The following is a 22,417-nucleotide window of genomic DNA, read 5'->3' on the forward strand; positions in this document are numbered from 1 at the left end:
TGCGTGTGCAGGCGTCGACGGTCTCTCTTCAAGACTACTGCAAGCCCCGCAGCAAAGACTTGGTTAAATCCTAAATTGCGCTCTTACGCGCTGTAGGGAGGACCTAGTTCCATTGGCCGAGGCGTGCAGACAGCAGATACACCCCAACTCGTTCTGCCAGTTTGCACAAGCAGAAGTAATCATTGCTTGTCAGTATCTGCAGTGTGTTTACAAACAATATAGGCAACCCCTTTGATGGTGCTTACTTAAAACCAGTCAATGTGATGGATTACTAATCAATGAAAAAAATTATAATTTTGCCAAACATGAACAATAACCGTGTAACACACGTGTAAACAGAAACATTGTATTAATGAAGGCCTGCAATGTTTGTGATATTCTGTTGAAAAACATGTCGAGACTGCGTCATTTAACTAATTATTTAGGTTAACAACAGACGTAAGCGGCCAAAGTTTTGGCCAGTAAGTCCCTAAATCTATTCACACTATTATATTCGAAAGTGGCAATTGTAATTGGTGTAATTGGTGTTATAGAATAAGAGCATCTTCGTGGACTGTTACAAGCACATTCTGTTTAATTCACCTGAAATTCGTATAATGCTGTTTTTAATGACCAGTTTTCGACTTCAGATAGTTCACAGGTGTGAGGCCATAGATATTTCAGTATTATCGTATACTCGGCAAAGCAATTTTAGAGAGTAATTCAAACATGCTTGTTGGAATTGGGTTTGATACATAGGTTACTAATTACAACCAATTCAGTGGAACAAAAGGTGAAATTACGTTGGGCAGAGTGTCAGTCAAAAACGTGTCTGTGTCATCCCAAACACAGCATGAGCAGGAATCCTCTTGATGCTGCTTAGTACTGACAACCCATTAGATGTTTAGAGTTCTATATATAAAAAGGTATTTCAATATCTAATGTTCTTTCACATCACCTCAACAATAGCATACCAGTATCATATGCACACGCGCGCTCTTAGTTTCAATTAACAGTAAAATAGCGCCGTCTGTTGGTAGAAGTTGTAAATTAAAAAATGTGCATGACCTTTTCGGCGTAAATATGGGTCAAACAACTTGCCACGTCTAGTCTGTTATTTGCATTATATATAATAAATGTTACAGGTGGCAATTGGTAGGTGAAATAAAACTAAGGACTATAGTATCACCATGCAGGCTTAATAAATTCAGCTCACCAAAACTTTGTGTTCAAGTTGTGGTTGTGAGTGCAAGGATGGACAGTGTTATATATAAACCTGATAAGTTGAATTTTAATAATACCTTTAGCCAAACATAATCAAGAATGTGTACTGAGCCTAGTGTGTGTTTGCTCAAACCTGCAAATGCAGACACACAAGGATCAAATCTGCGCAGAGCCATTGCAAGAGTATCATTTTAGTTTGTGAAAGTGACATGCATCATTCGTTTGACATTTAATTTGTGGTGCACATCAGATACAACGAGCCTGACAGATAATAAGAAATATTACTCTTCCGAGTATTTCCAAGTAAACCTTAAAAACCATCTTCGTGGACATTTTTTTTTACAGTTGGCAGTGACATGCACATCCATCTTCGTGTCACGATACAAATGTATTCCACTGAGTTTGAAATGCTTGTAAAATCATGACGTGAGATCAGTGTACCTTATCAATTAAACTAGTATGTGATCACAGTAAGGTGATCATGTTTACACTCACCATGACTGCCTATTTGAGGTACCTGCATTTGGATGGTGCATATTTAGAATATAGGTGGTCCTCCGCCTATACATGAACTCATTCATCAACTATCTATTGCCATCAGGGTCAAAGGAAAATGCAAACTGTAGGTCCCACTCCATGAGAACATTTGCTTGTGTGTCATAAGATATCTAGGTCAACCAAATTCCACATGAATTGCCAAGATGTAACAATAGCTGGCTCAAGTGTGTGTCTGTGTTTGAGAGACTTTCCAAACATATGTGTTTGTGACTCTTTCTCTCTCTCTGTGTGTGTGTGTGTGTCTGTCTGTCTTCATACATACATGTCTGTTGTGAAGGTGTGTGCCATGTGAACAGTTCCTTTTTTTCAGCCAAAGAAGAGTTTTGCAATGTGAGACACCCCCTACTGGTGTAAAGCACAATTTGTTCTACCTGTCTTCAAAATGGTTTGCCTAAAATCATCAAGGAATTGGGTAGTTATTCCCCCCAAGCATATATCACATTAGAACCAGAAAGAGATTTTTCACACACGGTTGAAGTTATAATGAATAATGCATAATCATGCTTAATGATCTGTATTTGACTTAACCACTCACTTTTAGTGCACTTATACACAAGGGTTTTAAATTATTATCAGCATAATGATACAAAATCTAATTTGTGAATAATATGTTAATATTGATATGAATGGCGTGGCATATGATCCAATTTATAAAATCAATATAAGAAATCAAACTTCCATCAGAAATAATCTGCATATCTTATATTAAATAATACATGTCACTGCATATCTGCCAAAAAATTGTGTGCAAAAAAATATTTCTTTATAATCCATGTATATGTAGACTAATATCAGACAGCATAGCATTTGATACAAGCAATATTACCAATGAAGGACAAATACAGACATGTGCTTTCACTCTGGAATGATTTATCCTCAAAAGTCTAAACCGTGAAAACTGCTGTGAACAACTTGATGAAGTACAAAGTTTACATGTAGTATAGAGTACAAGGACAAAAAACATCAACAAACAGAGGAGCCCTACAAATCATTGGATAATATAGATAATTCAGAGAAGTCTAGAAATAAACATTTATGAAAAATGAAAGCAGCTTATCTACTCATCACAAACACTTAAAATGATGCAAACTAGACAAATACATGATTTATTTACAACATTTATCATTCAGTTGATTAATTGTAGTCAGTTTGACTGTTACATAAGCGGTTATTGAAAAATAAATAATTTTGCTCTCAACTATAAGTTGTGTCAGTTTTACTGGAACAGGCATCAGTTCCATACAGTCATACCAACACGTGTGCAGAACATTCAAATAAACTGTTGCAGTGATACTAACTTGATGTTGCTATACATGTTTTCAATTTAAACTTCAACAATATTCATTATATCCACAGCCTGATCTTTGAGCTGACACAGCCTGATCTTTGAGGGGATATCAGTGGCAGTAGAGATCCTGTGCATCCACATACTATTAGTTGGTAAAGGAATATCCACTGTGTCTTGCCAGTCAAAAACAAACAACTGTACTGAAAAAGCAGGATAAAAAAATACATTCAGCATGCCCAACTTCACATATCTGGATCAGCTGTGAAGCAGGTCAACAGTTTAATTTCCCTTGCATGCACATAACACCATCATTGTGTATGTATTATCGAGATACACAAGACTGTTTTTCCTGGAGGAGTGAAACAAATGTATTCAAGGGAGCTTGGACCAATGGGCTGACCAAACTAATGTGCATATCTATGTAGAATGGTGGTGCATTTGTACATGTCTCTTGGTGAGTTACTCTCAACATAACTGAATGCCAAAAATTGTAAGGACTGTGGCACCCTTATACACCCCACTTAAGAAAATGTAATGCACCATGATGGAGTCTTATTTGTGGCTTCAGACTTAGCCTGGCACTACCAGTTGTAGGACTCTGGGATATGGGAACACTGTTTGACAGAAGTCTGTAGTGTCCAATTTTCTGTCCTACTACCAAGTCGGTCTATGCGATTACATTAAAAGACACACTGTTTTGAAAAACGTGATAGCTAGATGATCAATTGAATCTTCACTGTAATTTTTCAATGTTTATTAATGATTTAAACAGTGAACCAATTGAAATCATACATATCTTATGGCACTACATATGCTGTTATAATGCAATACATATGATCTATGATTCCCTGAATAAGATCAACATCGACATTAACCAGTAATGGTGGTGACAAATTTTATTTGGGGCAGGCCTACGCAAAACATGCAGCAATGTAAATGCCACAAATCTGCTATCAATGTAACAGAAACGTAACGCACCAGTGAAGAAGACCGGCAGAGGCGTGCACTTTGGGACTTTTATTTTGAAGAAAAACCTGCCAGCCGGCCATTTTAACAGGGGACAGGGGCAGGGATCAATAGCCTCTCGTGGTGGTGTATTTTAGTGCTTTAAACCTTTTTGTCCCTGCCAAACTATACTGTTTTAAAAGTCGTTATTTACCAGCGCATGTGTTCCAATAGCTGTTAATAACCGTAGTGGAATAACTGCAACTACACGGTGCTGCAGGAAGACGTCCAAAATGTATACGACTGTAGCAGCTGGGTGTAAGTAGCTAGCTCGCGAGCTAGCAAACATTTGCTTCCACAATTTCGCTAGCTAACATTAGCTAAGAAACAATAAGGCTTGTAGAACAGAAATGCAAAGTGCAAATGCGGAAATACTAATCACCTTTACAATATGACATCATAAGTGACACCAAAATTAGTTGTATTTGTACTTGTCGACCGTATTTAAGCGTTGGGCCTAGTTGTTTTTCTAGCCACTAAAGTGGCTGGCTAACGTTAGTTGGCATTGTGCTAACATTAGGAAGCTTGCCGTGCAAGCTACCATGTTAGCTAATCTGTTTTCATTAGGCGGTAAATTGCATACCTGGTCATCGCTAACTTGCCTCAACTCGATTGGTTAAAGTGGAGGAGTAGTTTGATAACGTAATTTGTTCCAACCTAATTTCTTTACAGTATTTTGGTAGTTGTTAGCTAGTAACATGTTATGTAGGTAATTCAGCAACCTTCGCTTAACTAGCACGATACTTTTGCTAGCTTGTTAGGCTAGCCATCTTTGATGAGGCCAGTGTTTGGCAACACAAGAAACGCGTTTTTGGATTTAGCTAGTTAGCCTGCCAACAGTAGTTAGTTACCTGTCTGGGCTTGTTATGTACTATCAATATCGCCAGATGATTTGGTAGTGAAATTAGTGGTCAAGTTAGGTTACAACTCTGCTAACTTTAGAGTTGATACACCACTGTAGCAAATTAAGCGACTGACATTAGTTTTCATTCTGGAATAACTATTTAGACGTGATATATTCGAGTTGCTGTTTGTTTCTTAGTTAGCTTTGGCAAGCTTGCTATTATTCGAGTTGGTCTGTTGAATCTGAATATCCTGGTTATTAGCATTCGAGGTAACCAACTGGCTATCTTGAGCAGCAAACAGCTTTTGCGAAACATGTTGGCGAATAGATTCGCTAGCCCGGCTCCTAATTGGTTAAGGTGTATTAGACATGTACGTTTTATGTTATGATTGTTGCAGGATAACTTGGTGCCCATCGAGCTCAATTATCTACACGTAACATAACGGAGATATCTTACAAACGAGAGCGATAACTTGAGTTATTCGCTATTGTCTTACATGTTTAGTCGTAGGGTACTGTGTAACACTAATGCGAACCTTCCATTCACAAATTACGTTTAATGCTCTGGTCAGGGTCAATTCATTAGCCCTGGTAGTGTCCTCAATTGCTCGACTGGTTTAAGGCGTGGTAGAAAAAGCAAACTAGATTTCCAGGTGTTTTAGTTGCTAGAGTGGTCTTGTTGATAAGCCGTTTTCGTGGGCGTCGTCTTAGAATTTCTTCTTGTATGGTTCTGTTCAGCGACTGATAAGGGAATGGAGAGGCTTAAAGGCAAATGGAAAAGGTTTTTAAATTGTATGAATTGTGCAAGTTGAGACTTCCTTGAAGCTCTCAAGGCTCATCCTTAAATGCCCTTTTGCCGTCATAAAATGCGTGTATTAATTGAAGTTGTTTCATTTTCTTTTTACGTCATGGGACTATGGAGGCAGTAAATAAAGTGCCTTGTCTAATTATTTGATCAGGCTTTGTGGTTGGACATTTGTGCTGTGGTGTGGCTTGTGCTCTTCTTGGTGCAGTTTTCACCAAGACCAACTGAATTGTGCACCTGTCGCACACGCAGAGATGTTGCTTACAGAGCAACAGCTGGTTAACGGCTTGCTACCCGTCGTAGCGTTTTGTATTTGAGTGTTGATCAACTGTCAATTGCAATTTTGCAAGTGTCGGGTATGAAATGTTAGAGTAACTAACTTGATCAGAGGGCAGGTACAATGAAGTGTAATTGGACAGCCTACTATTCTGGGAACTGGGATTAAAAAATGTCAAGAGATTAGAGGATTGTGTTTTGGGAAGAATCTGGCAATATGATCATGACACAGGTGTTATGATTCAATACATTGCTATGCTTTATGTAAAATCTACTTTTAGGAAAACTGTCATAGTATAAAGAACACACCACCATATGCATAACATCTGAGTAAAACGGGAATACTGAGGGTGGGAAAAGCCCAAAACATTTGTCCCTTTGTTTGTCTTTTTCATGTCCTTACAAGGTGTCCTCAATGTCCTTACACTTTCTCTGTAAATATTTTCCAGTTTAGTGCATAATCTTTTTAGCATCAGCCTTTGTGCGCAGAGTCCGTCCTCTCACCACACCCATATCAGTTAAAAAAAAAAAAAGAAAAAAACGATAGTGTTTTTGAAAATTGACGCTGTATCACTAAACATAAAATCATAAAAGTGTATTATTATTTTCTCACATCCCTAATAGAGATACATCCGTGTTAGATGGACTAAAGATGTGGTGTAGTTTTCTTTTTGTAATTCACCCACTGTTGGCTACCTGGGTCTCAGGCCATCAATAGCAAAAATCATAAAGGCAGTCCCCCCCCCCCCCCCCCCCCCCCCCTTTAATTTGTTTAGTTAACTTGTAGGGCCTAATAAACTACTCCAACTATGTTTGGGAATCTGTCTATCTTGACTGCCCATCATGTCCTCACTCACACCCTTGTAGGTCATGTGTTTGGGCTGGGTAGAAGATGAAGGGAAAACTAGCATGTCATATCTGGCCAAGTCGTTGTCTGGTCATAACTCATCCTCATAATGAGCATAAAATATATGAAAGGTGGATTAGGCAAAGGTTTGTGGAGGACCTCCAGGAGTTTTTTACTTGTTAGTTCACAAGGTTTGAGTTTCATTTTAAATTTACATTTACATTTAGTCATTTAGCAGATGCTTTTATCCAAAGTGACGTACAAAGAAGATTTAATGCATTAATGGTGGTCGTGTGGTTGAACTAGCCACATGGGAGGGTTGGGGCGGTCTTATCATGAGGGAAGGTTGTGTATGTATGTTTTCATTCTTTCCTTTATCGTTCCTTTATTATTGTTTGTCAAAAATCCAGCGATGCATGAAGAAAGTATGACCCGTGAGAATGTTATTTTTGTAAACTTTTGCATTGAAATAATGATGACCTTTACAATGTTGGGGTTATGTAAGGGTTCAGTTCTGCCTAATGTAAAAGTTTATGGCACTTAACTCGTGAGTCTGTAAATTAAATTTGTTTGGCAACTCTGGACAACATGCCCCCAGCTATGACAAAAGAGGAAGTTAGACAGTAGGCTATTCTTCACTCACTTTGGCTGCTACCTTTGGCTGCTTCCTTTGGTTGCATCGGCTACAACGGCCTTAGATGGTTGCAGCCACACTTCATTAGATTATTAAGATCTTTATCCCACAAGTTGTTGAACTTTGTCTTCAAGACTCTATTTAGGACCACTGGACTGTCATGCTACTGTGCAAGAATTTTACAGTAGCTCTTGTTAGGACAGTTTTGGGACGTCTTTTGGTATTGTCAGTTTGTCAGGGTTATGGTTTGATCCCTTTCTGTTTCCGGGCTTAGGGTTGTGTTCTATAGAGGTGTGTGTGTGTGTGTGTGTGTGTGTGTGTGTGTGTGTGTGTGTGTGTGTGGATGTATCGCTGTAGGTCAGAGATAAGGTAGTGTAGGGTGTTCCTCAGGAAAAGTGTTAACCACACAGACACGTGCATAAAAAAAGGGTCACTTTATTTCACATCAGTTTAAAACTACACAGGGAGTATTAAGTATTTGTGATAGAGGTCTATTTGCCTCTGCTCTGTTTGGTTTGGCATGCATCTTCTATAAATGTCACCTGAAATTTTAGGTAATTGATTGTGACAGCAAGGAATTTGTGGTATTGTGAAGGAATTTTTGTTGGCCATCTGCCATTTGCTAGACCCTGAGTGGATGTATTCAGTAATGTGTGTGTGTGTGTTGTTTGTTCCTCCAGCCCCCGACTCCCCCCCTCCCCCTCCCCCTCCAGAGTATGTATTCAAACCCCCCCAGCGGCCCGACTTTGGCACCATGGGCCGGCCGATTAAGTTGCAAGCCAACTTCTTTGAGATGGAGATTCCCAAGCTGGAGGTGTACCATTACGACATCGACATCAAGCCCGAGAAATGCCCTCGAAGAGTCAATCGGTAAGGGCTGCTAGTCCGAAGTGTCTCATTTATACTTTTATTGTTAAAATATTTCCTGACAAATTTGTGATTTTTTTTATATATATTTTTTTATTTTATTTTTTTTATTTATTTATTTTTTCATCATTTGAAATTTTTTCTTAATTTTTTTTTTCTTCTTCTCTCCCTGCAGTGAAATTGTGGCACACATGGTCCAGCACTTTAAAACACAGATCTTTGGAGATCGGAAGCCAGTCTATGATGGAAGAAAGAACCTCTACACAGCTATGCCATTGCCCATAGGGAGGGACAAAGTAAGTCTATTTGGCTCTCATCTCATCTAATGTTATGTCATACGCACTTTCCAGTATTACAATAACTTTTATTACTGTTGGGGTATTTCTCTTGTTAGGGTGCATCGGCAGGGATGCCAGTGTATGACCCCTTTGTATGTTACAATATTCGAAGTGTGCTTAATGCTTGTGTCCATCTTTGAAGTATGGTATTGGTGCAGTGCTGGACCACTGTTTGCTAGACTCTAGTTGAGTGTCCCCAAAGCTGACTGACATGTGAATCCCCGTGCACAGGTGGAGCTAGAGGTGACCATCCCTGGGGAGGGAAAGGACAGGAGCTTCAAGGTGGCCATAAAGTGGGTGTCGTGTGTCAACTTGCAATCCCTCCACGAAGCACTGGCTGGACGCCTGCCAAATATCCCCTTTGAGACGATCCAGGCCCTGGATGTGGTCATGAGACATTTGCCCTCAATGAAGTGAGTAACATTTTTTTTTTGTGTCTGTGTTTCTAAATGTGTGTGTCTGTTGTACACCTCATCTTCACTGTCTTTGGTGGAGGCAGGTGCCAGCAGATGAGGGGGTGACATGAAGCTGACAGGGCCAGAAATGAAAATGGTTAACACTATGCAACAATTTGACACTTTGAGGTTTTATAGGCAACTAGTTTTGGTACCATCCTCAAATTCATTTTGATAGCATATGGTCATGTGAAGGACAGATAAACACCTTTTACCACTAGCCATCCAGGATATGCCCTATGTAGTTCTGTGCAGCGGGCTGGAATACCCTGCAAAAATGGAAGAAAAGCTTTCACAGCATGACATTGCCAGCTATACTGCCAAAAGATACCAGTTAGTGTGTTGGCAAGCTTCTATCAGTGTCAACTGGGCTGTTGGTGGTGTTTGCAAGGTTTTTGCATACCTTTTGTGTAGTTAGCGTGCTAGTTTTGGAACAGAACTCCTTATTGCTGCTTTAAATGTTTAAATACAGGACAGGACTATAGTACTACTGCTGGAACTACAGTAAACCCCCTTTCAACTGATATCAACCAGATGGTTAACATGCAAGTGTTCATACTGGTCTGGCTGTTGTGGTACACTTTACTGCTGTCTGCCTGCCTGATGGTTGTCTGCAGTAGTTGTCAGCATGGTTGAATTAAACACTGGTAGTCATTTCCTCTGAAGGAGCACTCCTAGTTATAAGCATCTTTGGGCAAGTGTCCTGATTTTGCCAAAAGCTAGATTTGTCTAGACAAATCAAATGTTAAGTGCCTGGAAGTGTGTGTGGGTATTTTGAACTAAAGTTTGTTTGTTTCCTCCCCACCCTTCTGTGCTGTAGTTATACCCCCGTCGGGCGCTCGTTCTTCACCTCCTCAGAGGGCTGCTCCAACCCCCTTGGTGGCGGGAGAGAGGTCTGGTTCGGCTTCCACCAGTCGGTCAGACCCTCCTTGTGGAAGATGATGCTAAATATTGATGGTGTGTTGGAATACCATTACTGTGATATGATATAATTATGATCTAGTTTGTATGTACAAGCAGTATGCATCATGAAGCATAATTAAAATACAATGAGATTTAGAAGTTTTAGTGTAATTGTTTGTAATAAAACTATAATAGCGATAACAAAAACCAAGGAACTGTAATAGTAGTGGCCATCATAAACAACATTGACAAAGTGTTTATAGTGTGTTTTAGTTGCAGTGTACTGTCTTCATTGAATTGTCCTTTTTGTTGGCTTGTGTGTGAGCTTGTGCATTGGTTGTGCGGTGGTTTCCCAACTTATGATGTTTCTAAATTGTACTTTTCAGTTTCTGCCACTGCCTTCTACAAAGCCCAGCCTGTGATCGAGTTCATGTGTGAAGTTTTGGATTTCAAAAGCATTGAAGAACAACAAAAGCCCTTAACTGACTCCCAGAGAGTTAAGTTTACTAAGGAAATCAAAGGTAAGATGCCTACTTGGTTGACAAGATGGTGAACTGAAAACTATATGCATTATTTACCTGAAAGCACACCTTGTGACCTCAGACAACTTTTAAGGTGCATTGAATGAGCTGCTTTTTGTCCTTTCCTGTGTAACATAGTATTTATGTTGATGCTGTGATTTGCATTTCATTGTTTTGCAAATTGTCCATCCTGCACATGTCCGCTGTCTTAGGACTTGAGTTTGTTTTGTTGACCTCTGCACTGCATACAGATGCCAAATGCTCAGTCCTGATTGCACTGCTGTCTCTTGCAGGCCTGAAGGTTGAGATCACTCACTGTGGACAGATGAAGAGGAAGTACAGAGTATGTAATGTGACGAGAAGACCCGCCAGCCATCAGACGTAAGAGGCCAATCCCTCTGCTTTCCTACTGTTGTCGTACACAAGCATTATACTGCTGGCTCTCAGCTGGAATACTTTGGCTCAATACAGTCTTTTTTTTTTTTTGCGATCAAGCGTTTTTGTTTTGTTTTTATGACAATGAGTACATACAAAACACAGGTTTACCATGATATGGCAATCTTTACATATACAGACAATACTCCCAAGACATAGGAATGTGTCGTATGATACAACATAAAGGGCAAACTAAAAAAGCAAAACAGAACAAGCAACACAAAAAACATAAAATAAAATGTGTATGGGCAGTCCATAGAACTGGCCAGAAAGACAAGGTGGGGAGAAAATGAAAAACGACTTGATAAAAATGCTCAATGCAGTCTTGAATTTATGCTTTTTGTTGTACCCTGTAGATGTTGATGTGTAGATCCAAATGCATCAAGTAAGCTCTGCAGACGGAAGTCAGCGCTTCGTCAGTGTTCTCTGGTTCTCAATGTTCTTTTTGTCAACAGATTCCCTCTACAGCAGGAGAATGGACAGACCATTGAATGTACTGTAGCTCAGTACTTCAAAGACAAATATAAACTGGTGCTGAGGTACCCTCATCTGCCATGTCTACAGGTGGGACAGGAGCAGAAGCACACATACCTTCCTCTTGAGGTGAGTTCATCGTCTACACACACACACACCCATGCAACCAGTCCATTCGAATAGCATCACACTCGTGTGTTTTCCCCCCTTGTTGAGCTTAGCCACAGAGCTTGTGTGGTCACGCAGTCAAGCGTCAGATGGGATGTATCTAGAGCATTCAGACCAGATGTTGGGGGAGGGGTGGGTGAGGGTTTGGCTGCCTTTGTCTGTTCGCTGCATTCTGTGTGTCTGTGTGTAACCGTCATGCTGACTCCTTGCAGGTGTGTAACATAGTGCAAGGGCAGAGGTGCATAAAGAAGCTGACGGACAATCAGACCTCCACTATGATCCGCGCCACTGCCAGGTCTGCGCCTGACCGCCAGGACGAGATCAGCAAGCTGGTGAGTGTGGTGTGCGGTGCCCCTATCCTGGAGACCCTGTGTCTCGTGCCCCACTCCTGCCCCTATCCTGGAGACCCTGTGTCTCGTGCCCCACTCCTGCCCCTATACTGGAGACCCTGTGTCTCGTGCCCCACTCCTGCCCCTATACTGGAGACCCTGTGTCTCGTGCAACACCAGGCCTCTTTAAACTCCCTTGATTACAACAGACCTTTTCACCGTCTCGCACTGTTAAGAGCCTCTAGCTAATAAATAAAGCAAGGAGCCTATTTTTTCACTCAGCTAATTAAGGCCTTCAAGATACTTATGCCTCTAGAGGCCTGGTAGACAATGGAGCCTCTTGGCTTATATGAAGGACTCGAATCAACTGGTTTGAAGAGGCATCACCTTTTGCAAGCTAAGGATATATACAGAGGCAGCAAATATAATAATCAGCTAACTGAAAGAGAAAAAACACATACTTGCAGCAAAATATTACAAGCTGAATTAATTATCCACACTCAGACATCAACAAGCCATTTTTTTTTATTGGCAAGTCACTCTTTATTTTTGCAATGCGTTGACCTCATCTTTTCTTCTCCATCAGATGAGAAGTGCCAACTTTAACAATGATCCTTACGTTCGTGAGTTCGGGGTCATGGTGAGAGACGAAATGACCGAGGTCAACGGCCGCGTCCTCCAAGCACCATCGATCCTCTATGGTGGACGGGTATGTGTGAGTCACGCAGCTTTCTTACGCTGATTTTATATTTTGGTAGTCAAAAGATATTCCCTGTCACAGCTTCCACAAATGTTCACGCTTGTTTATGCTACAGTCGCTTCCAGCCTTAGTGAATTTATAGATAATTCAGCCTTAGTGAATTCATAGTGCATGCTGTATACTAGGCATTATACTGTTGCTTGTTATGGTCTGCATTTGGAGCGAGAGAAACACACAATGTATTGCTTGTTAGATGGTCCTGTAAATCAGTCATCTAAAGAGCTCACATTCTGTGAAATTTTTGAAGAAATATGTTTTTAGACATTTTCTTCCACACAAAGAGCCATGCCTACAGAACCCTGTTCAGACTCCCTGTCAGGAAATCTTAAACATGTCATTCCCCACCAGGTTAGCTACACAAATACTACTGGTTTGAGTGTATAGTGTGTCCTTTGACCTCCGGAATTCTTGCCTGTTGTGTTCTACAGAATAAAGCAATAGCGACCCCGATCCAGGGCGTGTGGGACATGAGGAACAAGCAGTTCCACACGGGAATCGAGATCAAGGTGTGGGCCATCGCCTGCTTCGCTCCGCAGAGGCAGTGCACCGAGCTGCTCCTCAAGTAAGCCAAGCCCCTCACCTGGCAAGAGCCCAGCACTTTCTATTTCTGCCGCTTTCCCAAAGGCATGGTAGTGAAACATGCATTGTTCAGTGGGCTTGTCGGATTTTTAAGTAATGCATTCCAATTCCGTACACAAGGTTTCTTGAAAACCAGGACACTTTGGAATCTCTTCCTTGATTTTTGCAAAGTCGTTTGGTTTTCTCACTATGTGTTGTTCTTGTATGCTTTTGAGGGATCGGTCCTACATATCTAAAGATAAACACTTTAAAATGTGACATGTAAGGAGGGGGTTTAGCATTATATTTCAAACTAATGAATGTTAGTCATGAACTGACTTTATTTTTTTATAAGTGTTGTACATTTGTGCGTTTTCCAGGGCGTTTACAGACCAGCTGCGTAAGATCTCTCGAGATGCTGGCATGCCCATCCAGGGCCAGCCCTGCTTCTGCAAGTACGCCCAGGGAGCCGACAGCGTGGAGCCCATGTTCAAGCACCTCAAGTACACCTATCAGGGCCTGCAGCTGGTGGTGGTCATTCTGCCTGGCAAGACGCCAGTCTATGGTGAGCTGGCCTGTCTTCTGTCCCCTTCTGTAGTGGAGGACCATTTAACACACATCCCCAGGAACTTAGCACAGTTCAACACAGTTCTAAGTTGTGTGCATTTGATCTATGGAAATATGTTATCCTTAGTTAATTGTGCATAGTGAAAGGACCACAATGTCTTTTTTTGCTCTGAGGTCAAAATATTACAGTCTATGGTGAGCTGGCCTGTCCTCTGTCCCCTTCTGTGACGGAAGGACCATTTTACCACACATCCCCAGGAAATTGATACAGTTCTACAAAGTTCTGTGCATTTCATCTTGTATTTAAAATGATATTCTCCTTAGTTACACACACACACAATGCACAATTAACAGGATATTGTGTGTGTGTGTAGTGAAAGGGCCACAATGTTTTATTTAGCTCTGAGGTCAAAACATTATGCCTACTGTTTGGAAGTGGGGAAAAAATATCCTGAATTCTTCTTCTCCTTCTGCAGCTGAGGTGAAGCGTGTGGGGGATACAGTGTTGGGCATGGCCACCCAGTGTGTGCAGGTGAAGAATGTTCTGAAGACCACACCGCAGACCCTCTCCAACCTCTGCCTGAAGATCAACGTCAAGTTAGGAGGAGTCAACAACATCCTGCTCCCGCAGGGCAGGTGAGTCACCTGACCAATACCAACACCAGAAACATATGCTGTGCTATTTGAGTCGGTTAATGCTGCATGCATGATTTATATTTATATGATTTATGTGTGGAATACTTCTTTTTGTATACATTTTGAAGGTTTTATAATATGTAATATGCTACACATGCTCTTGTCTTGTGTCTTTTCTCTGGTATCATAGGATTTGGGTTTATTGCCTTTTATTAAAACCTGTTGATAAATAAGATAATTGAATAGAGAAATCGTGATCGGTATCTAATACTACGGATCTGTATTTTGTGCGCAGGCCACTGGTATTCCAGCAGCCTGTTATCTTTCTGGGGGCTGATGTCACACACCCCCCTGCTGGAGATGGGAAGAAGCCCTCTATTGCTGCGGTAAGGCAAATGTGAACAAGCAAACGCACACGAATGAACACACAACTCGTCAGACATGGACAAAATTATTTATGACACATATTTACACGAAATGTGTAACGAAGAAGTGTACATGGCACTAGATTTCTGTCTAAGTCTATAGTAATCTCTTATAATTACGCTCCCATACTTTCATTTCCTGTGTACATCCTCCCTCATGCTCTCTGTGTGTAATGTTTGCAGGTGGTGGGCAGCATGGACGCCCACCCCAGCCGCTACTGTGCCACGGTGCGCGTGCAGCAGCACCGCCAGGACATCATCCAGGACCTGGCCGCCATGGTGCGCGAGCTGCTCATCCAGTTCTACAAATCCACACGCTTCAAGCCCACCCGCATCATCTACTACCGAGACGGCATCTCTGAAGGCCAGTTTAACCAGGTAAGTCTACTGACCCTCACCAGATACCTTTTTTGTCCTCTTCTACTTAGTGATGCAACGTCAAATTTTCTTGTAAATTTCTGTTGAATTTCTGCCAACTGTTCTTAGCCAACTGATTTTTTTTTTCTTTTTCTTCTCATTTCATGTAAGACTTTTGCAAATGGTCAAAAAGTGATGCTTTGAATGTTCTAGCCAGTTTTTAACCTCTTAAAAGATGAACGGTGCTTGTTCACAGGTGCTCCAACATGAGCTGCTAGCCATCCGCGAGGCCTGCATCAAGCTGGAGAAGGACTATCAGCCGGGCATCACCTTTGTGGTGGTGCAGAAGAGGCACCACACCAGGCTCTTCTGCACGGACAGGAACGAGAGGGTGGGTCATCTGTGCTAGCTCCCCTGCGCATTGGCATTGCAGCCACATTTAAGAGATAAGATAAGATAAACTTTTAATAATCCCGTGAGGGAAATTCGGTTGTCATAGCAGCAAGGTAGTAGGAATAGGAATCAAGTATCTATGTACATAAACATCAAAAATAAATTAATACAAATTTGAATAAGAATAAAATAAACTAATAGATAAAATAAATAGACAACATAGCATTTCCATTTATATTAAGTTGTATATGGGCAAATCCTTTAAGCATTATTATGTTTGTTTGTTTGTTTGTTTTAAATGGCTTTACTTTATGTTTCTTGTCCAGGTGGGAAAAAGTGGCAACATACCTGCTGGCACCACAGTGGACACCAAAATCACTCACCCATCAGAGTTTGACTTCTACCTCTGCAGCCATGCGGGCATTCAGGTAGCTGCTGGAATTCATTTATCCTTTTTGTGCAACCTCAGTGCTCAATTTTCAGAACACTGTTGAGATTTCTTTGGCAAATAGCTGTAAATCAATAGTCACATAAAATAATACATCACATTTATATAGCGCTTTTCTCAAAGTTCTTAAAACAAAGACGCTTAAAAAAAAAAAAAAGCCAATATAGACACTGTTTTTGCCATTTCTATGTAGAAATGTAAGCTTTTTAAACAGACACCCTGATGCCGTCATTAATCCACCCTCTTGGCTTTCCCCCTGTCTCCAGGGCACCAGTCGGCCCTCGCACTACCACGTGCTGTGGGATGACAACCACTTCACGTCTGACGAGCTGCAGGTGCTCACCTACCAGCTGTGCCACACCTACGTGCGCTGCACCCGCTCCGTCTCCATCCCCGCGCCAGCCTACTACGCTCACCTGGTGGCGTTCCGCGCTCGATACCATCTGGTGGACAAGGAGCACGACAGGTGATTTAAAGCGGACAGCAGAGGCACAACACTCGCCCTGATGCTCTTTATTAGCAAGGGTTGTGTTGGGGAGGCACCTTATTACAAACATTCCCAATTAAATTACATGGGAAGTACTATAAAATCATGGCATTATTTCAAACAATATTTCACAAAGTGGCCAACCACCTGTATGGATTGAAGGTTAGTCATCCAGACTAAACACTAGATGGCAGCATGAAGCTCATCTTAACGTGTGTGTGTGTGTGTGTGTACTTGTATGTTGGCAGTGCGGAGGGCAGCCATACATCAGGCCAGAGTAATGGACGGGACCAATCGGCCCTGGCCAAGGCGGTACAGATCCACCAGGACACCCTGCGCACCATGTACTTTGCCTGAGTGCCAGCTAAAGTGTGCGGATCAGCCATCGGTAAGCTAGACGAAGCACACCTCTCCATAGTACCGTGTGTGTGTGTGTGTGTGTGTGTGTGTGTGTTTGTATAGTCATAGTGGGTACCTTGAGGAGAAGTTGAGAAGACTGTATACTGTGTTATTCTTTTCTGGGCCTTTTGCTAAGAAGTGGTGAAATATCTGCATCAGGGATTGATTAGAGTGTGTAACATCAGGTTTATGTTGGCCGGGTCCAGTGGCTTTTACTTTGTCTGCTTCATGGCATCGTGTCCATAGAGATGCAGTGTGAGGGTTACACAAGGGTTACAATTGTATTTGGAAAATGAATGTCAATTTGTAAGACTGGCTAATGGCATTCCAATGACTCACTTTTTCTGTGTCTGTCTCTCCCCACCCCCAACCTCTCTCACACACACACTCACTCACTCACTCACTCACTCACTCACTCACTCACTCACTCACTCACATTTCTGTTCTATTTCTCTCTCGTTCTCTCTCTCTGTGCCTTCCTCTCTCTCAATTTGCCCCATCAGCACTTAGGGCAGCAGCAGCAGCAGCACATCAGGAAGCAGTGGAAGGTGGATCCAGAAAGACCCAGATCTCTCTCCCCCTGGCCGCACTGTGGACTTCATCAGAACAGGTTACACAGTGCCATGTCTGAGACCCCCACATGGACAAGCAAACAAAACAGTACAACTTCCCTGTTACGCTCCCCAAAAGGCCACAACATGTATTCCAAAAACCCAAACAAACTCGTAGCATCTGACGGATGTGATCTAGGGGCACGTAAAGAAGGGGTCCTCGCTAAATTGTGCGTGTCTGTGTGTGTGCGCGTGTTTTTTTTGTTTTTTTTTATATATATATATGTGTATTGTAAATGTTTTATATTTGTACATGTAGGGGCTAACTTGTTTACATAGGAGAACAATCCTATCCAGAATTCCTTTTACACTGACAACTGTGTCTAGTATCTTGGGTGGACCGGGGTGGGGGTGGGGTTAACCTTGACTTGATTGTAACCGTTGGCGACCCAGTCCTTACGTGTGCAGTGCATTCACAGACGACTAAAGGGGCATGAACTTGAAAGGGCATAAACTATGAAGCTATGCTGTGGGGAAGTCGGTTAGGTCCTCCCTGCTTCCCGTTTAGAAAATGACTTTAACCAGCAATGTGCCCCTGAGGAGAAGGGCGACCGGCGCATGCCATAAGTACTTAATCTCTCTGTGTGTGTGTGTGTGTGTGTGTGTGTGTTTCATCAATTAGTTTCATTTGACAGCCTGTTTAGACCTACTGTATTAGCCCCTCAGGTGAGGTGACCAAAAACAGGCATTTTTTTTTGCCAGACTGAATACTACATATTTCATCTGATGAAATGGTGGTGGACTGCTAAGCTATGAATCGAAAAAAGGCAAGGAAAACTTTAACGTGTACAAATCAAGACTTTGGCTCTCTACAGAGCTTGAGGAGGACAAATCAGAAATGATTGTGGTTAAATTAAACGAAAAGGATCTGGCCTCCATTCGTCTCTTACCCTCACCACCCCCCCCACCCCCACTTTGGATTTGTTTGTACAATCAGGAAGTGGCCCTCCCTTGAGGGAGGCTTTGAACTGCTTACGTGGGACTGGATCCCTGTTCTTATAGCGATGGTGCTCTGAGCCAAGATAATCACAGAGATGATTCTGCCCTTTTATTGATGATATGTCACAATTTCTTTTTTTTTTTTTATTATACTCCCCCCCCCCCCCTCCTATATACACATATATATGAGCACATTTGACCTGAATTTTATCTTTCAATCTCGTAGTGCAGCATTTGGATAATCTGGGCGTTTGACCTTAATCTTATGTTTTTGTTTGCATTTTAAATACACTAGATTCCTACAGCAAATTGGCCAGTCCTTAAGAATAATTCACATGGTGAGCGTGTAGTCCTATTGGTATGCTCTGCTGTTGGCATAGAATTGTATGCAGTCCAGTCCAATCATGCCTGATTTATCAGAGGAGTGCATCTCTAGCTTCATGATTTCCATGTTTATCAAGTTTCTTGTTTTTGGGTTGACTGGACTCGTATGACTCCAGCCCAGCACATATGAAATGCAGGACGCTGGTACCAACAGGCCCCGCTAGCCAGCTCACATCAAGCTTATGGAACTAGCAGACGGTGCTAGAGGCACCACTTGCGTGTACTTGCAAAGAAACTGTGCTTGGTCTTGAATTGGCGTAATACTCGTCATCACTGTGCTTAGATTGGGTGCCAAGACCCTGAACATCATGCCACTGTCTCTGTTTCAGTGTTGTTTTAGCATTTGTGTTCCTCTCGCTTTAAGAAGGGGCGACAAAAGATTGATATTTACTTTGCCCCCAAGTAGAATGAGTATCGTCTACGGCTAGGGTCTGGAGTTTTAGTCTTTTTATTTTGTAGATCGAAGTAAATCGACTGGTCCACATTTACATTAAGCTTGTCCTCTATTGATCGTGCAAGCTTGAATGCCTTTTTAAAGAAAGTAAAAAAAAAAAACGTACAGAACATGCCCAAGTAACTGTACTTGTAGTCACCCTCTTCTTAAAATGGCTCATTGGCCTGGGAAGACTTGGCTTAGTTTTGGTCAGATTTTAACAATTTTTTTTCTTAACTATGCATTCTTAACAAAGATATTTTAGCTGTGACATGTTTGTCTGTATGAATTTTAGACACTTCTATTGTTGTAGATAGGGAGACCCTTGTAGCAGTATTTGCCTTAGGTCCTCATTTGCAAATATTATATATATTCTGACGACACAGACAATTGGGAATTATTTGTACAGTATCAGTTCCCACCCCCACCCCCCACCTAAGCCAAACAAGATTTGTCATGATCAATGTCCACAGTTTTTGAAGCACAAATGGATGTTGTAAGTGTAGGTGCTAGAGCCCCTCGGTATACAGAGGGGAAATAACTTGTACTTCATCCCTTAATGTAACGTCACCTTAAACCTCAAAATGGACAGGTCCAAGAGGTTCTTCATTCGTTAAGATCATTAAGATCATTTTTGTTAACCTGTACTTTTCCTAATCAGTCATATTGATTTCCCCCCCTTTCTCCATAACTGACTCAAAATCCAGCTGACTTTGTATATGGGGCATTTATTTTAATCAAATACTTGATGAGAGCTGTTTTTTTTTTTTTTTCTCGTAATTATTTGGCGCTGGTATCGCAACATATAAATCTGGGTGCACTTTGAATAACAATGGACATGGGGCATATTCCATCCGTTTCTTTGACGTGTTGTCACAGGCAGGAAATAGCCAAGCTGTGCTATTGCTCGGGTGCAATTGTGTTGAAGTGGCCTTGTGTTTACCTCTTGTTACCTGTTACTAATAGGATGGTAACATTACAGCACAGGTCATTTCCTCATAATTGCATGAGACAAAATGAACAATGGTGTCACAAAGTGGTAATTCTCCGTTTTTTTTTTTTCTTTCTTTCTTTCTTTTTTCCGTCATATCCAAAGGTGGTGTCATGCTCACTGATCCTGCATCACTGATCTCCTGATATCAGGGCTGAGTAATGTCATTTTTTTTGCAAAGGGCTGATGTGATGTGAGGATGTTTTGCGTCTAACCAAACTTCAATTGGTCTAGTCTCAGCTGGTTCCCTTGTTTAGATGATGGATTGGTTGGCTTTGACTGGATTGAAAGTAAAATGTCACCCCACCTCACGTCGCCCTTGGAGATTATCCCCCCCCCCCCCCCCCCGCTCTGAATGGTCCACAAACCCGTGCATTTGATTGTAACTGAAGTCTCTTGTCGGCAGGCTTGAGATGGCTGAGTTAACTTTGGATTCTAGGTTGTCCGTTAATTTCCCCCATTGTTACTGATCATTTCACTAAGCTTACCGGTGCCAAATTGACTGCTTTTGATTTATTAGGTGCTTTGCCACATTCTGCAGTCACTGCAGATTTTAGTATGATGGAGAGATGGCCATCTCTTGTTTAGAGGGCATTGGGTTTATTATTTTTTTAAATGTGCCGTGTACCAAATCATCTGATTTTTTTTTTTTTTTTTTTTTTCCCCTCACAAATGCATAGTTGTTCATGCATCACACATACATTTTTATAAGCTTGTATGCCATTTTCCAGCTTCTTTAATTGACTTCTCCATAATTCAGTATTAATCAAGTCAGAAATGCCAGAACAACCAACCCTGAATACACTTGCCCCTCTTTTTAGCTCCTTGTTCAAGTACACACATCCTGTGTAATTCTCTTCTTTTGATTCACTCACCTTGTTTCAGTACTTACATTTGTTAGTTTTATTTGTTAGTGAAATTGCGTCTTTTCTTTTCTTCTCAATCCAGTCTTGAAAAAGGATTTCCAATGATTTTTGTCTTTTTAAATGTTACAATTTCTACCTTCTGATACCAGCACCTTAGACTTCCAGATGTTCTCAGCATATGCAATTCCTTTTAAAAGTATGAAAAAGTATAAAAACATTATGTTTTGCACTATTATAGAAGAAGTTTGGAGTTGTGAAACGTGTTGTCAGTGGTGTTTTAGAAGTGTATACCTCAGAATTGGGGGCGAAAGTGATGCGGGTAGCTGTGCGGTCATCTTAGTGACTTTCTTTTAAAGGTCTTGGGGTTACATTAGCCACACACAGACACGGAGACAAACATTGGTACAAGAGAGAACCGTGAACATCTACTTATGCCAAGTTCTACATTGTTACAGCCTATGCAAAAAAAAGTGTACTAATGGAAACATTGATGGAAGCAGTCAAAATGGAATCATATAAGATTCTTACATTTTTATTTAATTTTTTAATCATTGCTCTTGGATTTCATTGGATGTCATCCAAACCTTCCTCCAGTCATTTGCCAAATCATTAAAATGTTAATGGCAACATATCTGTGTCAATGATTTTGGAGTGTGTTTAGAGCGCAAGCTGGAAGACACTCGGCAGGTGGACTCTTGTGGTGCTTTATTAAAACAGATTGGCACTGTGGATAAATTGTGCTGTGTTGGCGACAAAAACTGTAGATTGTTCAATCGTAATTCAAATCTTATTTTTGTATACCTGTTAAGGCTCAAGCTATTTCTCTTTTTGCTGTAGACTGTTTTGTTTTAGTTTTTTGGTTTCGTCAGAATAAATAATGCAGCACTATATAGTTTGGCCCTGTATTTATGTGACTGAAAATTCCATGATTACTTGTAAGCACATACAGTGTTCTCAGGACTGTATCAGACTTTACACTGAAGGTTTTAAAATCATTACATCATATAACTCTCCTACCTTTTTATGTTTGGCCAAAATAGCTTACTTGCTTAAACACTACCAACAGGGTTATTTTCAAGAGCAGTGGCATTTTATTCTGCAAATAACGCTTAGTTATGTTTTAGATTTAATTTTTTCCTTCTAAATATTTCTTCAGAAAACAGCTGGAAAACCTATTATTGATTGCTCCAGTTTGACTATTTTAGCTTGTATG

At 41.1% G+C, this 22,417-nt stretch overlaps 1 protein-coding gene across 4 annotated transcripts; it reads left to right on the forward strand.

Moving 5' to 3' along the window:
* The first annotated feature begins 8,131 nt into the window (after positions 1–8,131).
* Positions 8,132–19,473, forward strand: ago2 (argonaute RISC catalytic component 2). Of its 4 annotated transcripts, none has more exons than XM_031586755.2 (19): positions 8,132–8,330; positions 8,503–8,623; positions 8,897–9,078; positions 9,941–10,077; positions 10,410–10,544; positions 10,838–10,925; positions 11,435–11,582; positions 11,834–11,953; positions 12,537–12,665; positions 13,139–13,272; positions 13,649–13,833; positions 14,312–14,471; positions 14,767–14,857; positions 15,080–15,274; positions 15,489–15,644; positions 15,973–16,074; positions 16,361–16,560; positions 16,830–16,969; positions 17,484–19,473. In XM_031586755.2, the coding sequence occupies exons 1-18, from the start codon at positions 8,215–8,217 to the stop codon at positions 16,936–16,938; spliced, it is 2,508 nt and encodes an 835-aa protein (XP_031442615.1). In that variant the 5' UTR covers positions 8,132–8,214; the 3' UTR covers positions 16,939–16,969; positions 17,484–19,473. The 4 variants fall into 4 exon arrangements, with proteins under 4 accessions (XP_031442615.1, XP_031442617.1, XP_031442616.1 ...); XM_031586757.2 differs by having other exon boundaries at positions 8,133–8,330; positions 15,510–15,644; XM_031586756.2 differs by having other exon boundaries at positions 8,133–8,330; positions 12,537–12,659.
* The last annotated feature ends 2,944 nt before the right edge of the window (positions 19,474–22,417 follow it).

The sequence above is a fragment of the Clupea harengus genome, chromosome 19 (assembly GCF_900700415.2).
Source record: "Clupea harengus chromosome 19, Ch_v2.0.2, whole genome shotgun sequence".
NCBI classification, from domain to species: domain Eukaryota; kingdom Metazoa; phylum Chordata; class Actinopteri; order Clupeiformes; family Clupeidae; genus Clupea; species Clupea harengus.

Coding starts and splice junctions, on each gene's coding strand:
- ago2 (XM_031586755.2), top strand. CDS start 8,215: ATGGGCCGGCCGATTAAGTTGCAAGCCAACTTCTTTGAGATGGAGATT. Junction 13,273..13,648: donor TGCACCGAGCTGCTCCTCAA/GTAAGCCAAGCC, acceptor TGCGTTTTCCAG/GGCGTTTACAGACCAGCTGC. Junction 13,834..14,311: donor TGGCAAGACGCCAGTCTATG/GTGAGCTGGCCT, acceptor CTCCTTCTGCAG/CTGAGGTGAAGCGTGTGGGG.